Raw genomic sequence first — 23,161 nt, 5'->3', positions numbered from 1 at the left:
AACCAGTTATCCACCCTCTTGAATACTATCAATTAATGATGAGGTTATACACAAGTAGCAGGGTGTTAACTCCATAACTTTATTATCCAGAGACTAGCCTGTGTGTAATCAACACATTTTCATATCCATTTGATTGTCAGCAAAAACATGCCATTAATTCATCTAATGAAGTTTGTAACCTTTTTTTAGGCCTGTAATGAAATTTAAAAATTAGGTTCGAGCTTTTATTTTCCTTGGGAGAGAGCAGTGGCATTTTTTAGTAACTTTGCTACTCAGACCAAAGTATAAATGCTTCTGTTTCCTCTCTCTAAGATGGATGGTAATTCCTGTCTCTCAGATTGTTGTAAGGATTAAATGAAGTGATACAAGGGTTTTAAAATTATGCCTTAAATACATTGAGTATTCAGTAAATGGCACCTGTTGTCCTTTACAAAAGATGTTTAGTCTTTGGTAAAGTTTAGTTATTAGTACTACTTCAAGTAGAAATGAACAAAATGAATGTGTAACACTTTGACAAGTAGGTGACCACATTATTCTAAATCAGGTTGCAAGATAAAACGTGACATGTGCACAAAGCCAATGGCTTTTGTTCTTATTCAGCTTTTCATTTTTTAGGTAATAGAGAGTGTGGTAACGTCTTAGGATGGTGCAACATCTGAACTCTATATTGTTTCTGGTTTACATTAGCAAACTGACTATAATTTTGAAAGATTTGAGTGTTTGATTTCATTTTCTGTTAGTAGCTCAGTTGTATGAACTCCTAAATCAGGAAGCATAATTGTTACCCTTGTAGAATATTTGTCTTTAGTTTTTTAAGAAAATTAGTGTATCCAGAGTACATGAGTATTTTTAGTTCTTTGATCAGTCTTAAAGAAAATTTTATATTTAAATAATCCTTATTTTTTCCTCAAATGGTGGATTGCTCTGGTCATCATAATATAACTTCTGTTTTTAATAGGAGTATAGCATAGTGATGCATTAATTCCAAGGAACAAACTTACTGCAATACTTTTTGCTTTGTGAGCTTGTCAGTAATTGTGATCATCTGGAAAGTTTTTTTTAATGTTCTTACAGAGTAGTGACTAAGACTTAAGACAATCATCTTTTTTCCCCCTCTTTTGTAATAATTTGGAGAACTGTTTCTGTGCTGTTAGCACAGTTCCTTCCCTCCTTTACACCTTGAAACTTTGTTATAATTTACATATCATAAAACTCACCCTTTTAAAGAATACAATTCAGTGGTTTTTAATATATTCATAGAGTTGTGTTGTTGGTTAGAGCCTTATAATACCAAGGACACAGGTTCAGATCCCTTGTAACAGCCAGCCACCAAAAAAAAAAGGAAAAAAAAAAATGACTTAGAGTTGTGAACAATCACTTCTAAGTGTTTTTAGAACATTTTCATCACCACTACCCCGCAAAAAACTTCCTCTAAAAACCGCTCAAAATTTGCAGTTATTCTCTTTTTCCTCACTCTTCTTAGCATCTGGCAGACACTAATCTACTTTCTGTGTACTAGTCTAATTCATATTTGGAACATCTCCTATGAATGTAAAAATACAAAACGTGGTCTTTTTTTTTTTTTTTTTTGTCTTTTTCATGACTGGCACTCAGCCAGTGAGTGCACCGGCCATTCCTATATAGGATCCGAACCCGCAGCAGGAGCGTCGCTGCGCTCCCAGCGCCACACTCTCCCGAGTGCGCCATGGGGCTCGGCCCAAAATGTGGTCTTTTTTGACTGGCTTCTTCCACTTAGCATAACGTTTTCAAGGTTCACCCATGTTGTAGCATGTGCTACTGGCAGGTAAAATTCTGTTGAATGGATATACCACATTTTGTTTGTCCATTCATCAGTTGATGGACGTTTGTGTTTTTCTACTTGTTCACTATTATGAATAATGCTGCTATGAATGTTCATGTACAAGTTTTTGGGTGAATCTATATTTCTAGTTCTCTTCGGTATATACCTAAGAATGGAATTTTGGTAGGTTACATGTAGCTCTGTGTTTAACTTTTTGAGGAACAGCCAAACTGTTTTCCAAAGTAGCTGCAGCATTTTACAATCCCACCATCAGTGTAAGAGGGTTCCAGTTGCTTCATATCCTTACCAACACTTGTTATTGTCTCTCTCTTTTTTTTTTTTTTTTTTTTTAGCCATCCTAGCATAGGTGTGTAGTGGTATCTCCTTGTGTTTTTGATTTTCATTACCCTAATGACTGATGATATTGAGTCATTTGTATATCTTCTCTGATGAAATACCTATTCAAATCATTTACTCATTTTTAATTGAATTATTTGTATTTTTATTGTTGAGTTGTAAGAGTTCTTTGTATTTTCTGAATACAAGTTCCTTATCAGATATATGATTTACAAATATTTTCTTCATTTCTGTGGGTTGTCTTTTCACTTTCTTGATGGTATTCTTTGAAGCACAAAGTTTTTAATTTTGATAAAATCCAATATATTTATATTTTCTTTTGCCACTTGTGCTTTTGGTGTCATGTCTGTGAAGCCATTTCCTAATCTAGGGTCACAAAGGTTTGCTCCTGTGTTTTCTTCTAGGAGTTTTATAGCTTTAATTTTGAGTTAATTTTTGTATATGGTGTGAAGTAGGGATCCACATTCATTCCTTTGCATGTGGATATTCAGTTATCCCAGCATCATTTCTTGAAAAGACTATTTTTTCCCAATTGAATTATTTTGACACCCTTGTCAAAAATCAATTGACCATAATTGTAAGGGTTTACTTATGGACTCTTAGTCTTGTTCCATTGATCCTATATGCCTGTCCATATGTCAGACCATATTGTCTTGAATACTATAGCTTTGTACTATTTTGAACCTGGGAAGTATGTGTCTCCTTTTATGTTCTTTTTCCAGATTACTTTGAATATTTCCAGTCTCTTGCCTAAATTAAAGATAAGTTCTCCAGATATTCCCCTTGAAGATATTTATGTGACCCTTTTCTGGTACCTTTGTAATATTTCTCATTATGCCTTACTTTGCAGCCTCCTCATACTCTCTTTGATGCAGGTCTATTCACCATCAGTATAGACTTCTTGACCAGCAAAATAGCTTTTCCTGTGCACTCATCATTTTTTCCACTTGTAAACTACATACATAATTTAATTATATGTTTGTTCTGGGAAGAACAAGAAGGGGGAGTCAGTTTCAATGGGGAAAAAGCACTTTTCTTTCATGAAAAAGCAAAATTTCCTTTTTGGCCTAAGCAAGCCATTTCAGACAGGAAGGAAGGTGCAGATGTTTCAGTTAAAGCAGAAGTGCAAAATCACTGTGGAAAGCTTCACAGTAATACACATTCTTCATTGTTTCTGGATGGAAATTCCAAATAAAATCTACCTATGGATCGCTTTAATATTTGTATACATTAATTGTAGCAAATGATCAGGACTTAAGAGTAGCATTTTAGTATCTGTACAGGATTTCAACTTCAGTACATTAGGATATATGGCAACCAGGCTATGAAATTGAGTGACAGATGCACTTACTACATTCATAGACAGTCTGTGTAATGACTAGATACAGGAAATTGACAGAAGAGTTGAGGAAAAGTGAAGCTGATGAATATCTGATACCTTTCTTATACGTAGTAGTATAGTTCTGCCAGAGCAGAGATGCCCTTCTCTTTAGCTGCCTGGCATTTACACACTCACCAATTCCGTTAACCCTAGCAATTCTGAGGGGGGGGGGGTTGTTTTGTTTTTGATTTTGTTTTTGCTTTATCCTAGCTCTTGACCCTGCCAGCCTCCAAAACTCAAATGAGTTGGTCCTGAATTCTCTTTGTGTTTTCTTTGTATAATTCTTTGTGACTATTATCAAGCAATCTAGGATTTGAACATTTTCTACCCAGAAGTACAAATTGGATCACATCTCCTTTATAGGAATCTTATATTTTACGCACAGTGTTTTATTAAAAGCTAGCTCCATCTGAGCTAGGAAAAAATATGGGCATTACATCATGGAATTAAGTCCTTAAAATACTACATTTCATGGGATGCCCTTTATTTCTTCTGAGGGAAGTAGGGCATCTTCTCACTGAGTTATTAAGATAGGTATTTGCAGATTGTCCTATCCATTCCTTCTTTCTCTTTTCTGAGTACTACTTCTGATGTGAATGAGCCCTCTTAGGTGAAACTGATCTTTCAAGTCGAGTTTGACCAGAATCACAGTATCCTGGTGATATAGTCAGATGAATGATTAATTTGCCCATGAATTTTGTTCTGTGTTTTAAATATGAATGTGCTAAAGCAGTCATGGCTACTTAAAACATAATGTTACTAATTATAATTGGTTCAATTACTCTGCTGGGGTTTTGGGACACATAAGTGTCAAACACTACATGGATTATTTCTTTTAATTCCCACATTATGAGGTAGGCATATGTAATATCCACATCTTTCAGATGGGGAAACCGAAGCTTAGGGAGGTTAAGCAAGTTATCAGAGGACACATAGCTTAGTGAGTAGTCCAGGCAGTGTTCAAACCCAGGCAGTGTGACTCCAGAGTTGGTGCGCTTAACCATTAAGCTGTGGTGCCTCCTTTAGCAGTGCTCATCACCATTGATCTCCTAACTCTTTGAGAAACCTAGTAGTTTAGTTATGCTAATTTCATGATTAGATCGACTAAAATACTAATTCAAGTACCTGGGTTCTCAAACTTTTAATAACAGAAGGAAAAATCCTAGGTTCTGTGAGGATCCTAAAGGTTTTGAGAAATTGGTGGCCAAAACTTATCTTGAATTTGTTGAAGGAACTAGGGTGTTCAACCTAGGAAAAGAGTTAGGTATGCTGTAAGTGAAGCTGAAAGACAGAACTTGTACCAGAGGGTGAAATTTGTGGGGAAGTATATATTGGATTAGTTCTGAGGAACAATTATAATATCTGCATTACTGCAATGAATGAAATGAATGGAGTTGCTTTTATGGAAGATAAATTAGTTTCCTTGCACCAGTAGCGAACAATTAAAACTATCCAGCCTTGCTTTGTGGTATTAAAAGGTTTAAGGTCTATTTTATAGGTCTATTTTATAGGTAACATCAAAGCTCTCTTCCAGCTCTGATTAGATCTGTTTGGCTTCTCTGAGGCCTATTTGCTTAGATTCTCCACTGAAGGAGTGGAGGGCCTTGAACTTTAAAAGCAATATACAAAGATTTTACAACCTTAAGAATCTGAGAACCATTGTTTTATAGTAAACATAAACTTTCCTTAGTTTATAAAAAGAAAGCAATGTTGAATTTTCCATATTAGGAGAAAACTGAATGAGATGAATTTTCTATGCAGAAGAGTATGACATTGTTATGGTGATCAATATTTTTGAAGTATCTCTGTTGAGACTGTTGTACATGTCTAATTGATTCAAGCTAATATTCAAGTCTGAAATTGACTTTCAGATAATGACTGACAAGAATCTTGGTTTTTACTACTTTGAAGTTTATTTCAAATGTCTGAATTAAAGAACTAAATAATAATAAAATGTTGGGAGGGAATTAAGTCTTCAAAGAATTGACTTTCTTATTCACTGTCATATCGTTGAACCCAGCACAGTGTTAGGTGCTCATTTAATATTGGGTCAATCCATGGTAATACCTAATACAGTGTCTAACATGTTAGGTTTTTTTTTCTTTCTTAAAAAAGAAGTGACCACATAAAAGAAATCATGTTCTAAAAAAATTGTTTCAAAGGAGAGAAGAGTATTTATAAGGACTAGAAAATTTAAGAATGATGTAACTTTTATTTTCAGGAATTAAAATAATACGGAAGTGTGCTTGTTTTAATGTAACTTAAGTTTAGTCTATTAAAAAAATCTTTAAGTGTCACCTGTCAAATCCAAAACACGATTACATCCCCAGCTTTTGCTTCACTGATCTTTATCATCAATTGCTGTGGGAGTAAAATGCCCCATAGATAAAGCAGTTGCCTAAAATACTTTTATGTCTTTGAATGGCATTAGTTTCCTGATTCTAAATAACATTATAGCTAATGGGTGGCATAAATTGTTTCTTAATAAGCTATCATATTACTATAAATCTGTGAGTTATGTAAATATAAAGAGTAAATGTTTCTTTTTATTAAGGAATTAAAAAGTTACATACAAAATTAATTTTAAAAAGAAACAAGTGCAGTTAGGGAAAGTCAATAATGAATATTAATTTTTCAGTTGGGGAAAAGGTATTTGCTTTCATATTTCTTCACATTATATATATGGCAACATCTGTCATAAATTTCTCATTCATTCTGTTTGCTTTAGTCGTTATTTTGTAATTGAATTTTATATGGCTGTGTTTTTTTAATAAGAACTTATTTTTAGTACGATAGTTTTTAAGGATTTGCCAACAAATTGATCTCAAACCCATAGAACAGCAAATTAAATTATTGTAATTTATAAATGGCAGTTTTCTTTGCAGACAGCAAATAAAATAAATGTTTTTGTTCATAAAAATACAAACAATCATTTTCTGATGTAATAGTAGTTATGAATAAAAAGTTGATGTAAAATTAGTTGCTATCTGTCTTCTGCTTTAAAGGCAAGAGTAGGCTAGTGGGTCATAGATTTGAATGTATAGTTGACATTATTGGATAGATTGGTCTGTTTTGCTATGTGACAAAGATTTATTGAGCACCTGTTGTAGTCAGTGCTGGGTACTATGCTAAGATTTAGAATTTCAAAGATAGAAAAGACATGTACCTCCCCAAATTCCTAGAATCTTTTTCTATTCTTTATGACTTAGGACACTCGTGAGTTAGTAAAAGATAAATTAAAAAAAAAAAAAAAAAAAAACACCTTTTAGTTGCAAGTATTGTGATGAACATATCATACGTGTGAGACAGTTCTCATTTTAATCTCTAAATCTGTATCCAAGGGGGATTTTTAGGTAACCTTGGAAAGCTTAAGGCTGCTTATAAAGATGTTTTAAGTGACCTAGATGTATTTGCTTTATTTTTAAGGGAAGTCTGGCAGCCATTCTAGAGAAGAGAAAAGGCATGGGGAGTGAGTGCTTATAGAAGAAGGGAAAGGAACGGGGAGGGGAGGGCAAAAGGGCAAGGGGCTTTTAATAATTATCTTATAGCCTTCTTTTTGGGAAGGCTTTAGAGCTCAGTATTTATCTGAAAGATGGCTCTGAATACACTAGCCATGACTGTACTTTGGGTCTAATGTGCCCATAACTCCAGGATTCTTTTGCTGAAAGATCTAGAATGTACCTTCTCCCAATACGGTAGACACTAACTAAATATGGCTATTTAAATTTAAAGTAGCTAAGTTTAAATCAAATGTAAAATTTAGTTGCATAAGTCACATTTAAGTGCTCAATAGTTACATGTGGCTTATGGCTACCTTATTAGACAGCGTAGGTATAAAATGTTGCCATCATCTCAAAGTTCTTTTAGCCAGCACTGATCCAGATGACAGTTACATGATCTAGATGACAGAGAACATGAAAAAATTGTTAGAAGGGGCTTAGGTGTGGCAGAGGAGATTGGTATAGACTTGAAAAGAATACTTTCTTATCTGATCCTCTAAGACTGTGCATGTGACGGTAGCAGGTGACATTTGAAACATCTCAGGCATTTAATTTCTATACTTTTTGTCCTCAGGATAAAATAGACAAATTCTGTAGTTTTATTTCAGGATTATAAAAATTCTCATGTTTGACTCTCAAGATGATTCTGAAAAATAGAATTTGTGAATTCACATTTCTATCATACATTTGATTTCATTGTGCAGTCTTTTTAAGTCAAATACTGATTTGAACAAGATAGTATTTCTTTGTTCTTAGTTCCCATTAATTGATTAATAAGCCTTTGAAGTTTTGAGACATTTTTAGCTGTTTAGATAAATTCTCATCTACTTCTCCAATCTCCCAACCCTCACCCTTACAAAGAAGCAAATCAATGTTTTTATGTTAGATGAAAGTGTTCTTATTCTTTAGTTTCCCACTCCACTTTGGACATGTAAAATTAGGGAAGAAAATTATATTTTTTGTATGAGTACATGTTAAAGATTAACAAAATTTATCATTTTCTTTTTGCCCAAATGGAAATAACTTTGCCATTTTTATTATATAGTATACTGATTAGGAATAAAATGGAGAATAGAAAAATAAAATGTGAGCTCTCTCTCTTGATCTTAATGGGAATACTTCTAGTGCGTTACCCTTGAGTCTGATAATGGCTATTGGTTTAAGGTAATGTTTGTCTTTTTAATATAGTAGTACAGTTTGAATATACCTTATGTGAAATGCTTGGGACCAGAGTGTTTCGGATTTCAGATTTTTTAAGATTTTGGAATATTTGCACATACCTGATGAGATACCTTGTGAATGGGACTGAAGTCTAAATGTGAAATTCATTTATATTTCATATATACCATAGACACATAGCTTGAAGGTAATTTTATACATTTTTAATAATTTTGTGCGTGAAACAAAGTTTGTATACATTGAACCATTAGAAAGCAAGGTGTCACTATCTCAGCCACCCACGTGGACAATCTGTGGTTATTTGGCATCACACCATCATTCCTGTCTCTGAATTTATATGGTACGGATAAGCAATCATTTTCTTACATTTATTCACACATAAGAACTTAACAGTGAAAAATATGACAGACGATTAATACAGTGAAAAAATAATGTGTTTTCAGATTAGGGATGCTCAACCTTTTCTGCAAAGCAGAAAAACATGATTCTCTCCATAGATGTCAAAAAGGCAGTTGATTTAATTTGACATCCATTATTGATAATCTTAAAATCTCTTACTGAAATACAAATAGATATTTCAAGAAAAATGATCAATTACAATAATAGATTTTTTAATGTTGAACGCTGTTTTCCTGAAATAAACCTTTTTGGTATGGTGTATTACTTTTTAATATAATATTTGATTTTTATTGCTAATATTTATTTTAAAAATATGTTGGTATATTTTTATTTTTGTGTTGTCTTATCAGATTTTAGTATCACTAAAAGAATGGAGAAACTGTCTTTACTCTGTTTTCTGAAATAATATGAGAAGCTGAGAGTGACCTGGTCCTCTAAGATTTCTTCTCCCTTGAAATTAATTGAGTCTGTTGTTTTGGGAGGTTTAATTCTTTGTAACTTTCTTAAATTCATCTATATAGGGGTTTAATTTTCAAATTTATCAGCATATAATTACAGCATTATTTTTTATGCTGTACTATGGTTGTGAGTTCTTTTTATTCTCTATTTTTGTGGTTTCTTATACTAGCTAATGTTTACCCATTTAAATATTTTATTTCCAAAGAACTAATTCTTCATATAAGTTTTTCTAATTCACTTTCTCCCTTTATCATTATGAATTTCTTTGTCTTCTAAAGGATTACTGATACCTAAATTTTTTTCTCCTTTCGATATGTTACTTTGAGTAAAGGAAGTGAGTGAAGTGAGAAGTGAAAAATGCTTGTTTGTGGTGTAGGTTTCCTACTTCTATAAAATTGCAACACTTAAATGTAATAGGTAGTTGCTTAAGTAGAAATTAAGATTCCAGCATATGGCTGTGACTGACCAGTTTCAGGCCATAGATTTTCCTTCCTTTCCATCATGGTTTCGTTGAAAGGATATTTTGAAAGAATAAGGAGTGTGCAGTGTCTTTTTTTAAAATAAAATTTTCCCATTTAGAATCTTTTGGCATCCTCAGCCAATGCTTTCCCAACTTAATCTATACTAACAACACAAGTTTGCTTACACAGGTTATATTTTTCTATTTAGGGATCTTAATAGTGCACAGTAAATTGAGCAGTGGGTGGGTTTTAATACCAATAACATTTTAGAACATTAAAAAATGTGAGACTGTAAAACTAAGCTGTTAGTCAACATTAATCGACTAACACATTTCTGTTTATTTATTGAACTGTTCCTTTTGTGTTGGTACCATATATATTTTCTTATAAATTTTTTTTTTTTCTTTTAAACTAAATTTAAGAATTTGTCTTCCTTTGTAGGTATAAGCGTGTCTTTTCAGTTGGAACCCATGCGATTACTACATATAATCCCAATACCTTAGAAGTAACAAATCAGGTAATCATGTTAGAAGCTGTTAGGTGTTTGTGTGAACTCCCTTTGATTTTAAAAGCCGTGATATGACCCATAACCCCTTGTCCTGAAATCAGTACTTTAGGGTAGAAATGTCAAATCTGAAAGAGATTGATGTGCTTATATTATGCTGTATGCTCAGGACAAAAGTAAATAAATAAAGGGGAGCAAGGAGAATGTGTTTATTTCCAGGCCCTAAAGAGTGTAACTTTTTGATATGTTACTATTGATTACAAACATCTGTTTTATGTTAAGTTAGTAAATTAGTTCTTTATAAATTTTAGAGGCTTATACTGTTACTATAATATAGGCATATGTAAGTTAAATCTCATGAGTGTAGTTTATGTAAAATACTCATCATGGAAGTAGGATTACTTGTTTATAAAGGCAAGACTAACCTGAATGTGTATAAATTAACATTTTTATTTTATTTTATTTTATTTTATTGTCTTTTTCGTGACCGGCACTCAGCCAGTGAGCGCACCGGCCATTCCTATATAGGATCCGAGCTCCCAGCGTCACACTCTCCCGAGTGCGCCACTGGCTCGGCCCTAAATTAACATTTTTAAAGATATTCGTTTATTTTAATTCTAAATTACGCAGGTTTTACAGTTTTTTTTTTAATGGATTTACAAGTAATCATAAAATTTTATTCCCCAATTTTTTTGGCTTTCATCATTTTAATTGCTTTGAGTTAGTGTCATTAATTATTAAAATTGGAATACAAGATAGGATTTTTGTTGTCAATGTCTCTGATGACTAACAACGTTTTTTTTTTTTTTTTCCTTTTTTTTTTTTTTTTGTCTTTTTCATGACCGGCACTCAGCCAGTGAGTGCACCGGCCATTCCTATATAGGATCCGAACCCGCGGCGGGAGCGTCGCTGCACTCCCAGTGCTGCACTCTTGCGCCACGGGCTCGGCCCGACTAACAACGTTTAAAAGAGTTTGTGTTATATAGAATTGCTGTATGACATAACTTTTTATAGACCTCTGTTATTTTGTAAAATTTTGCTCATTTAGCCAGTGATTATAAAATTAAAGTAATAATAAGTGTTGCATTTTACTGTGTTGTAACACCAGTTGAAAGAATTCCTTTCTTTTTGTTAGTGGCCTTATGGAGACATTTGCAGCATCAGCCCTGTTGGAAAAGGACAAGGAACTGAGTTCAACCTCACATTTCGTAAAGGCAGTGGAAAAAAGTCAGAAACTTTAAAATTTTCTACAGAGCATAGAACAGAATTACTTACAGAAGCATTGGTAAGAAAGGTTTCATGTTCAGAAACTAAATTTCTCTCTTTTGTTTTTAAAATGAAATAGTTACATTTAAGAACAGATATTATGTTCTCAGTCCCTGAACCCACTGTGCTTATTTTTTCTTACTGACCTTTAACTTGACACTGTGAAACTCACTTTTCTCTGACAGAAGGCTGGAAATTTTTATATTTGATAGCTTACTGTTCTTTTTAAGTACATATACAGGACAGAGTATCGTATGTTTAATTAATCTATCTTGTTCTTCAATAAAATTTTGTTATTTTTATTGATATCCCTAAACTATAACTTTATTAACAGTTTTTGGTATCAGGATTATCAGTTTGGGATTTTACTTATTTTGGGTAGAAAGGACTGAACCATGAGTCTGTTTTTACCAGTCTGTTGTCATAAACTGTGGTTATGTTTTCTCTTTCAGAGATTTAGAACTGATTTTTCAGAGGGAAAAATCACAGGAAGGGTAAATATTTAAAATTTATTAATATGTATTTTTATTTGTTCAAATGTTGCCCTTTGTTATAGAAATCATTCCATAATCTGTGTTTTCCTTTTATGGCAAAGCTAAAGGGAAAAAAGGAAGCATGATTTTAATGTCTCCTTATTCCATGTGATAGATGAATGTAGTTTAACAGGAAACTCAAACATAAAAAATTAGATTTAAGACAGTTAATGCTGGTAGATGGGGAAAAATCATGAGGCAAAAAAAATTAGAGTGCTAAAAATGACACTATAAACTGTTCAGATAGCCTTCATTCACTGTTCCAAACAGTAACATCAGTAAGCATCATGCTGCTGATAATGCTTGTTGAAACATGAAATAGTTGTTTGGTGTAGAAACTTCTTATTTCAGAAGTATTAAAGTTCTAACAAGGTTTGGCGATACAGAAACTGTTTTTTATATGTTCTTGCACTGGATACGGCCTATACTGAAGCTTGGCATGGTGTACTGACAGCTTTGGAGGAAGTTATGGTTGCTTATTAGAATCTTCTTAACTTTTCTAAGCCTTCTTGTCATGTTACAGCAAGCAGCATTTAAACTAAATCAGAGACTTTTGGGGAGGGGGACAATGTGAGTTTATTCTTTTTTCACTTCCTTGAACTATTGACTTTCTTTCCATGAGCAGGTATTTTATAATAGGTAAAAATAATACCTAAACTTACAGCACCGTATAAAACCCTGGCTTCTGGCCAAAGGCAGGAACTGAATATGCTGGCACCATTCCCCTGTCTTTCTTAAGCCCTCATCCTATCTATATATATTCTGTTGCTCGTTTTAGCGTCGCAGAAGCCTCACTGATTTTAACTCTAGCAATTGACTGGTTGCCCAAGCAGCCATTTAAAATAGTTTTATGGCAACTGGTGAGCTGTTTGTTTCTTGTTCCTGATGAACCACCATCAAATTTCTATAAATCATAACTTGGTGTGCTTATTTTATTTTATGTTAGCAGGTGAGTTTTCTATATATCTCATATGTTTGGAAAACTGCTTTTGAAAACATTTATAGATTTTGTTTAACGTTAACCACTTAATACTTTTCAAACTTTGTGGTAGGAACAGTAGTATATTGCCTGAAGGTTAGTTAACTAATCTTACATCAGGAGTAAGGGACTCAAAGTGTCACCTGCACCTCTCTAAAAACAAGTTTAGATTCCACCTAAATGCTGTGCTGGCTAAAAAACACTCTTGCATAAGTTGAATTTGGCCCTAAGACCTCCAGTTGCCTTATGTATATTCTCAGTCAGGGTCTCTCAAAGTCATTCTTGCTTGGCCACTACAATCCTGAGGGATAATGATACGTTTCTATCAGTACATTTCATTGATGGCAGTTGATTGTGAGCTGTGAGGAATGGAGAATAGCATGCAGAGTGTGTTTGGGCATGTAAACAATCATAGTGTGGAAAGTACTACCATTTTTGTGGCCTTCCTTCCACCCCCATTCCTGCTGCAGATTCATCCCTTAGTTCAGAATCAAGGCTGTAAATACTCTCGTGGGTTGATGCAGGCCATTTTATCTTTCTGCCGAATTCCTTTTATGGAACTGTACTGTGCTTAGTGCCATAGATAATGGGAGTTGATGTGATATGATCCTGTGGACATCATTGCTGAGTTTAGTGTTGGGATGTTAGGGGAGGTGTTCATTACTTCATGCCTTACTCTCTTTTCTGAACACTTACAAGAGAATTTCTTATTTCAGGAGTGGAAATAGTTGTTCTCTAGAGCAATAAATTTATTTTTACCTTGAAAATTGTGTAATTGACTATATATTCCTCTTCATGTTGATAGGTAGAAAATGGAGTTATTTGGGTGGGGGAGGGGATATTCATTTCATATCTGACACTTGGTTATCCTTATTTTCTTTTACTCGGTTTTTTTTAAATTTAAAGTTTATTTTTTTCTTCTGTATCATGTCAGTTTGCTTACCAGCCTTGATTAAGCCTTTTTTTTCTTTTTAAGAATAAAACTGGATAGTAAATGGATAATGACCATGCCAATCACTTCTGGTACTCATCTACTTTATGAAGGATTTTATCATCTAAATGGAATTTTATCATCTGAGTGGAATTTTACTTGCTAATGTTATCAAAACTCTTAAAGATAACTTTCCAATGGTGTGATTAGAAAAGCCTAAGGTCAAATCTATCTATCTATCCATTTATCTATTTATAATTTTTTAATTATTTTTTTAAAATTTCTTTTTCTTTTTTTCTTTTTAAAAATTTTTTGACTTAAGGTCAAATTTAGGCTTCAGCATTTTTTTTGTACACAGACAGAAAATGTACATTAAAATACTGAGCCAGCTCCGATTGTTTGAATTGAATATTGTAACTTCCCTGAAATATGACTTAATTCTTTTTAGTATCTAATTTGGATTAAAAGAATCCATCAACAAAAGGTGAAATCTTTTTCCCGATAAAACTTTCAGAATACATTTCTATTTAGGATTCTCTTTTTAAAAAATTTTTATAAATTTACAGAGTAGATTAAAATTGCTTCACTAAGTATTGTAACTCCAAACCTTTGCTAATTAAAAAAGAAAATATTGTTTTCAGTTAGAGCAAACACTTTTAATAGACACACACTCCCAAATAGCTAAAATTAATAATGTTTTTAACAATTTGGATAGTAGCTATAAATATTTATAATATTGTTTAGATTTTTGGTGTTCCGGCAGTGACAGACACATTAAATGTAATTTTATTTTATGATAAACTTAAATATGAACTAAAAAGCAATACTGTTTTTCTCTCTCTAGAGATATAATTGCTATAAGCATCACTGGAGTGATACAAGAAAACCTGTAATTTTGGAAGTAACTCCTGGAGGCTTTGACCAAATTGATCCTGCAACCAACAGAGTATTCTGTTCCTATGACTATAGAAATATCGAAGGCTTTGTAGATCTCTCTGATTATCAAGGGGGATTTTGTATACTTTATGGAGGTTTTAGTAGATTGGTAAGTAGTGTTTTAAAAAAGACATTTAAAGAGGGATATGACCATTTGAAGGAAAGCAGGGTTTTTACATTTCGTTTTGAAATTTCATGTGAGTCCTCTGAGAGGAAGTATGGTATTAAGAGTACAGGCTTTGGTATCAAAGGTATATGAGCATGAATCCCAATTTACTGCTGTTTAAAATGAGGAGTGTGATATGTGTATCTTAGGTTTATTGTGAGGATCCTGTGAGATAATTTATGTAAAATGCTTTACACAATGAATTGCTTAGTGTTCAGTAAATGGTGGTTATAGTTGTAATTTTCATTAGTATTAATGTCTTATCTGAAAGTTTCTAAGCTTTCTTTGAAAAAGTAATTTACAATCTCATTTTTATGGATAGTCTGCCATCCTTTGTTTAGCTATTTGTAATCTGAAATCTGAGTATTCATTGAAACTTCAAATTTGGAATTCATTGTGTGTTTTTTGTCTTGAAATTCTAAATTATATATAAGCAAATAAGTAGAGCAGAAGTTACTTCAGATGCTGAGACCCTGTTTATCTGTAATAGAAGCTGAACTATAGATTATGACCTTTTTTTTTAATGAGAAATACCCTGCCTTCCTTAATAAAGTTTAAACTTGAGATCTCAAAGATGAGCAATAGAGAGAGTCTCCAAATGAACAGACTCAGTTGAATTTAGTTGCAAGATTCCTTTTTCTTGAGAATTTTAATTCCTGTAGCTACCTTAGTGGCCTGGAAACATTACTCCAAGATTTAGTGCTTTGTGGATAAAATATCCTTCCCTGAGCAGCAGAGCCGAGAACTTTTTCCAGTGAGCCTGGAACTTTTAGATACATAGGAAGGTAGGTAGTAGCAAAGGGAAATAAACAGAATGGTGGTGAGCTGGATAATCTGATTTACAGAATATAGTTTGCTCTTCAGAGTTATAGACCTTTTTCCATCCTAGATTTCATTTCACTCTTTCCTCACTTGATGGGTACCATCTTAGTTTTCCTCATCTAGGAGCACACAGAGAGACATTTTGTTACCTGAGTCTAGACCCAAAAGCAAAGGCTCAAAGAAAAAAGTTTCCTCTCCCACCCTAAAGGAGCCTAAAGCCTGCTGTCTTAGTGCTATCCAAAGTCTTTCTCTCCCTAAGGGAGTAGAAATTTGGAATGATTAACTCCTTGGTGGAAAACATACTTGATTATAGGAATACGGCCTTTCAGGCCTAAACAGGATAACTATCAGAATAATTCAACCAAGCTCATACAATGGAACAATAAAGTAAACATTAAGGGTAAGAATTGTTTGGTATTATTCATATTGCCAACATTTTTGCTTGCTTGATGGCAGCAAGAAGCTTTAATTTGAATTATTTACTTTCTAGGTATATTCTTTGCCTTTAAAAGGCACTATCTAAAATGATTCAATTCACTATAAACATGATGCCATAACAGATTCATTCAACCAAACTTAGTCTAATTTCTTCTGCTTCTATAGTGACTGTGATAAACTGCTGGGAATAAAATCAAGTCCTTAAACATGATCTGATCCAGTGTTTCTCAGTAGGGGAGCAATTGGCATTATGGGCAGGACAATTCTTTCTCTTCTGGGACACTCCTGCCTTGCCCTTTGCAGGACATTTAGCATTTCTGGCCTCCAGGCACCAAATGCAAGTAGCAATACTGACCTTATCCTTATGTTTGTAAATACAGCCCTGGAGTTGGTTTACAATACCAGTAAGCCAATGGCTTGTATACATGTAAATATTCTTCAACATAATCTTGCAAGGAAGACTGCTATGTAAAACAGATTAAATCAGAGATTCCTTGGTTGAAACTGGGAATCCTGGCCACAGGCTGTCCACCACCCCCTCTGTCTTGGCTGGGCTCTCTTGAGGCCCCTTCTTGGAAGCCCCAGCTTGCTGTTTTGCACAAGGGTTTCTGAAAAGTTCTCAGATAATTTCCATTCAGTGAGTTAGTTGCAAGTCTCTATATCCCTTCCATTCAGTGAGTGAGTTTCAAGGCTCTATGTCCCAACTTTGTGATCTTAATTTAGTAATAGTCTTTCAACTACAACACACTACTTATTTATCTCTGATAAGATCTACTACCTCTTTTTTCTCTAGAATTGCTACTGTAATCTCTTTCCTATGAGTTGGTTAAATATGATCACATTTTAGTTGTTTCAACCTGACTTTTTAAATTTCAAAATTTGTACAGCATTTGTTTGCATCAGAGCAAAGAGAAGAGATTATCAAAAGTGCAATAGACCATGCTGGCAACTACATAGGTATTTCATTGCGGATCAGGAAAGAACCTTTAGAATTTGAACAATATTTGAACCTTCGCTTTGGAAAATACAGTACTGATGAATCCATCACGTCTTTAGCAGAATTTGTAGTCCAAAAAATATCACCTAGACATTCGGTAAGACCCATTTGTTGAAAATAGAAACGTATTCATCTGATTTTCACATTTTTCTTTAATAACTTTTTTAATATGTTTCAATTTTATCGTTTGAAGGAACCTGTAAAAAGAGTTCTAGCGCTTACAGAAACATGCTTAGTAGAACGTGATCCAGCAACCTATAATATTGCAACCTTGAAGCCTTTAGGAGAAGTAAGTTTTAGCACTATTAGCTTATATGAGATTTTTTTCCTATTGATAAATTAGAATAATTTTCTTTCTATTTTAATATTTATTTACTCATGCCTAAAGAATAGGAAACAGGCAGAGTCTGTATTTAATTTTTAATATAGTTATATTTATTGATCTTAGAACAATGAATATTGCAAAAGTTATTTTTCAGGTATATAAAGAATGGAACTTTTTATTCAACAATTGTCTGAAAATTTGAATGAGACTTTTAAATAGCTCTTAAACTCAGATATTGTAAACCAGTTACTTTTTTTTTTTTTTAATTTATTTACTTATTTACTTATTTAACCAGTTACATTTTTAAGTATTGGTTTTTGTAAGCTAAATGATGATATGTAGTTTTTATAATGAAATACCATAAAACTAAACTTTTTTTTTGTTAAACTTATTTTTTGTTTTTATTAGGTATTTGCGTTGGTTTGTGACTCAGAAAATCCACAACTTTTTACCATTGAATTTATAAAAGGACAAGTACGGAAATACTCTTCAACAGAAAGGTTTTTTGGTTTTTGTTTTTAATTCATCAAGCTTTTGGGATCTTAACATGTGCAAGGCAAAGTGCTTGATCAAAGAGAAGAAAACGAAGATTTATAATCTCGAATTTTAAAATTATTTAACTTGGGAAAAGACATTATTTTGTTGCATGCTTAAAATGACTTTTATTCAGTTTTCAAATTTCTAAAGACAATAAAAATGATGGTCTAATTTTAAATGAAATAGTGAAAATAAAATGTAGTTCTGTAATTAATGTTTTTAAAGTATTTCAAAATAGCATGTTTTATTTTCATTGTTAAATTGTTTGGATAACAGTAGCAAGTTACTTTAATACAAAGACACTTAAAGTTAGGCTTTTATATGTTAATTATCATAAACTTTACAGCAAAAGGTAATATTTTTTCCTGTCCTGAATTCAGGGAAAGAGAACATCTGAAAAAATAGTGCAGATGTTCTAGTTGGAGGAAGAATTTCAACACTCAGATTGTTAGGTGCTTTATGTACATTATCTTGTTCAGTCTTGATGGTAGCCCTAGGAAGAAGATGCCATTATTCTCAGTGATGCTTACGTGTGAAAAGTAAAGCAACTTCTTTTTGATTTGGATTTAGGAAAAGATTTCTTAGATAAAATATCAAAAACAGTTCAGAAAAGAAAAAAAGTTGATTAATTAGACTTTATTAAAATTTAAAACTTTGACACCATTGAAAAAAATAAAACATAAGTCACGGGCATGGAGAAGATATTTGCAAAACATATAGCTGATAAGGGACTTATATCCAGAATGTATAAAGAACTCTTATAACTTGATACTGAAAAGAATAAACAACCCCATAATAAGTGTAAAAAAGACTCAAATAGACACCTTACTGGAGAAGATAAATGAATGGTAAATAAATACATGAAAAGATCATGAGTCATTAGGAAAATGAAAATTAAAACTACTACAGATCTACTAAACTGGCTAACGTTGAACAGGCCATCATTGCCAGTTGTGGCAAGGATGTAGAGAAACTGGAGCTCTCATACATTGCTGGTGAGAAGGTAAAATGATAAAACCACTTCAAAAAATAGTTTGGTGGTTTCTTAAAAGATTAAATATATATTTATCATATGACCCAACAGTTTCACTCCTTGGTATCTACCCAGGAGAAATGAAAACATGCCCACAGAAAGACTTGAATGTTCAAAATAACATTACTCATAATATCTATAGTTACTAGAAGCAATCTATATATACATTTCCTAGTGAATGGGTAGACAAACTGTTGTATATCCATACAGTGGAATACTACTTAGCAATAAAAAGGACAGAACTGCTAATACATGCAATAACTTGAACGAACCTCAAAAGTATATAAGTAAACTAAGCGAGACACATAAGACCACATATTGTCAGATTCTGATTTTATGAAGTCTCTTAAAAAAGTAAAAGTATAGAGACAAAATTGATCAGTGATTGCCTTGGGCTGGAGAGATTTTTTTGCACATGAGCACAGGAAACTTTATGAGAGATGGAATTTTATCAAAACTGGATTGTGATGATGATTATACAGCTGTAAAAATTTACTAAAAATTGTCAAACTATACATTTAAACTGGGTGAATTTTGTGATTTCTAAGTTAGACCTGAGTAGAACTGTCAAAAATAATCTTTCAGAAAAACACAGAGATGTTAAAGCTACAGTGCTTAAGTAACTTATACAAGGCCATGGTAGCAGCAAGGTTAGGAGCTAGAATTAGAACTTCAGGCTTTCCCCTAAAGCCCTGCTCTTTCTGCCTCCCATTGTACCCATAGTGCATCCCAGAGCATGTTACCTGCTAAAGGGCCTGTGATGCAGTCTGAAACAAAATTTCTCTTAATTATCAATCCTAAAATCTTTTTACTTTAACCTTGCTTAGAGATTCCTTATTAGCAAGTTTGCTGGATGGAGTAAGAGCCTCTGGTAACAGAGATGTTTGTGTAAAAATGACACCAACACATAAAGGTCAGCGATGGGGGTTATTCAGCATGCCTGTTGATGAGGAAGTAGAGAGCCTTCATCTCAGATTCTTAGCTGCACCTCCAAGTAAGTATTGATTTAAATATAATTGCATTTCCACCTACCTACTTAATAATAATTTAGGAATTGGGAATACAAACCTCTAACTCTTCTTTATGAACCTTTCATATTCTTACAGATGGCAACTTTGCAGATGCTGTATTCAGGTTCAATGCTAATATTTCATACAGTGGAGTTCTACATGCAGTAACTCAGGATGTAAGATAAATTCCATCATAATTTGCTCATTGTCATTAACATTTGGTATGGAAACTTTTTGAAATATTCTTCCTTCATCCAGGGCCTCTTCTCAGAAAACAAAGAAAAACTAATCAACAATGCCATAACAGCATTATTGTCCCAAGAGGGGGATGTTGTTGCTTCAAATGCAGAACTCGAGAGTCAGTTCCAGGCTGTGAGGAGGCTTGTAGCTTCCAAAGCTGGTTTTCTGGCCTTTACTCAGCTTCCAAAGTAAGATGTCTTCTGAAACTTAACTTCTCTTTGAGAATTTGAACAACTCAATATAGCAAATAATGAACAATTTAACTCTTATTTCTCACTAAATCTGATACCTTTTATATGATGAGAAGGGGTAGTTTTTATTGGAAATGAAAAAGGAAGGTGAGTGGAGCTAAATTGGGATATTGGTCCTGTATTCACCAGTAACATTACTGACTTTTAGTGAATTTGAATGGAAAATGACATGACTTTTAGATTTAGTTAACCTTAAAAAATATCTTTCCCCTCAAGCAAAAAACTCAACGAAAACTGATATGTTCCAGAGGTGGGTTTCAAAATATACAATTGTTACTATAATGCAGTGGAAATGTAAGAAGACCCGTTATGTTATATTTAATAATAAAATAATTTTAAATGTTCTGATATTGCTATTATATGCTTATTTTTTGTTTCAAAAGGTTTCGAGAGCGCTTGGGAGTGAAGGTAGTAAAAGCACTCAAGAGGAGCAACAATGGAGTAATCCATGCAGCAGTTGACATGCTCTGTGCCCTTATGTGTGTAAGTCGTATTTTATTTAAGGAAACTTTTTTCTTAAGTTGGTTCATGGTTTTAATTTCCACAAACCCAGATTTTCGTTGTACCAGTAAAGTCCATGTTTCTATATTTCCTAAATTGCTCTCATATCCATTTATTTATCTAAATAAATTTTTTTTTTTTAAGCACATCCTATAAACCAAGCAATGTGCTATAAGCTAAAATAAAAAGATTTTAAGATAAAGTTCCTTTCTTCAAATTGTTGACAGTCTGGTAAGGTAGGCATTTGTATACAATATAAAGTAGTAGGTTCTGTGGGATCATTGAAAAGCAGCATTTTATTTTTGTTTGGTGGGGAGAGGAAGATGAAAGATTCTCCACCAATCTTTCTGGAAGACATTACATTTGATCTGAATCTTGAAGGACAAGTATTTTCTAGCTCTGGGAAAGCTTTCCTGGGACAGGGAATAGTTTATACAAAAGGCATGTTTGGGAAGCAACAAATAATTAAATATGGTTGGATCATAAGGTATGTATGGGAAGGGTTAATTAGGAGTTGCAACTAGGTATGTATGCAGAAATGGTAATAAAAAGCCTTCTGTATCAGACCAAAGAACTAGATTTGTATCTTTTAGTAAAGAACAACTAAATTTTTCAGTAAGGGAGCAGTGGAGCAGTACCCTAATCAGGTTTGAATTTAAGCCCACTCTGGTGGTATGTGAGGAATAGATTAGAAGGAGAGTTAGAGGCATGTAGACCAAATTATCATGTAAGAAATGAAATGAAATTCAGAGCTAGGGTTGTGACGGGCTGAAGAAGGGTCACGTATGAAAGCTGTTTGAACGGTGAAGATCTAACTTGGCGACAGCTTATATGGAGTGAGAGACAGTTTAGTATAACTTGGAAGTTTCTGACTTATCTCAATTTTGTGTGTAGTATCTGAGACTTTTCCTGATATAAATTATTTTGGGCAATCTTATTGTTATAGAACAAACATATAAGGAATCACTTGTATGAAACCTTGCATTTGTTCCAAAAATGAGCTAAAGTTTACCTACTTTATTATCTTTACTATTCCAAATAATTCCATGAAAAGAATTAGTGAAATAACTGGAAAATAAAATAACGATAGTATGAAACAAACACACTGAGCCCTCATTACATATTAAGTATTGGCTATTTATCGCACATGAATTATTTTATTTAAGCTTCGTAATAGTCCTATTAGATAAGTGCTATTAATCCTACTTTACAGCCGAGGAAAATGAGATTCAGAAAGGTAAAGTAACTTACCTTGCCTAAGGTCTCCCAAGTTACAGTCAGTAGTAAAATTAGGATTTGAACTCTATTCCAGATCATCATGCTGAAGTGCTTTTTACACTCAGTTATACCAACAATCAAAAGAAATCACCTTGAGGCAAAAAAATATTTGCTGCTAATTTTGGTACTTGCTAAGTTTTATCATTTCAAATTTAAATTATAAAATTCTGGAGGGGTGGGTGTTGTTTGCCTTTTAATAAGGAAGGTCTGTGACTTTTGAGAGTACCTTGTACAATAACGTGTTCAGTTACTTGTTAGGCAAATTATCTGTGAAGTCTGATCAAACCCAAGGGAAATTGTCACTGCCTGCTTGTCTTATCACGAGTTTCCTTTCTGCCTGACACTGTAAAGTCTATGGTTTTTAATTCTTTCAGTGTGTGATGAATACTCTTTATATAAATGACTTTTGTGTGATCTTAGCACGTGGGACTGCTTATGAATTATCACTGTTTTTTATCAATAGCCCATGCATGATGACTATGACTTAAGACAAGAACAGCTAAACAAAGCTTCTCTTCTTTCTTCAAAGAAGTTTCTGGAAAATTTACTGGAGAAATTTAATTCCCATGTGGTAAGTTGTAATTAAACTTTACTTCATGGGAAATACTGTATCATTATTGAAAGGTATTCCAGAAATGAAATATGGATGATTTTTTTTTTTTTTTAATTGAAGCCTTCAGCTTTGGCTAGTAGTAGTCACAGTTCAGTTTGGTCACTAATAATAAAATATTCTGTCTCAGGACTTTGTTAATCTGGGAAGGATATGTTGCAAAGCATTTAGATTTCTACAGAGGTATTACAGATTTCTGTTTTTTCTGTTTCTTTAAAAATGTCATGAAATAAACTACTTTAAAAATAATTAAGCCAAATCTTTGT

The 23,161-nt window shown here is 33.2% G+C and overlaps 1 protein-coding gene across 1 annotated transcript in view; it reads left to right on the top strand.

Annotated features, from left to right (window-relative positions):
• Positions 1-23,161, top strand: part of DNAJC13 (DnaJ heat shock protein family (Hsp40) member C13) — a 127,768-nt gene that overhangs the window by 17,047 nt on the left and 87,560 nt on the right. The window contains exons 3-14 of the mRNA XM_063113976.1: positions 9,979-10,054; positions 11,178-11,327; positions 11,761-11,802; positions 14,596-14,796; positions 17,001-17,207; positions 17,304-17,399; positions 17,844-17,935; positions 19,833-19,999; positions 20,112-20,191; positions 20,274-20,443; positions 20,890-20,989; positions 22,749-22,856. Coding sequence (XP_062970046.1) covers positions 9,979-10,054; positions 11,178-11,327; positions 11,761-11,802; positions 14,596-14,796; positions 17,001-17,207; positions 17,304-17,399; positions 17,844-17,935; positions 19,833-19,999; positions 20,112-20,191; positions 20,274-20,443; positions 20,890-20,989; positions 22,749-22,856 — 1,489 coding nt within the window. The remainder of the gene's footprint in view (positions 1-9,978; positions 10,055-11,177; positions 11,328-11,760; positions 11,803-14,595; positions 14,797-17,000; positions 17,208-17,303; positions 17,400-17,843; positions 17,936-19,832; positions 20,000-20,111; positions 20,192-20,273; positions 20,444-20,889; positions 20,990-22,748; positions 22,857-23,161) is intronic.

This window comes from Cynocephalus volans, chromosome 11, assembly GCF_027409185.1.
Source record: "Cynocephalus volans isolate mCynVol1 chromosome 11, mCynVol1.pri, whole genome shotgun sequence".
NCBI lineage: Eukaryota > Metazoa > Chordata > Mammalia > Dermoptera > Cynocephalidae > Cynocephalus > Cynocephalus volans.
Note: the sequence above shows the minus strand (reverse complement) of the source record. Positions and strands in the feature narration are given on the sequence as shown.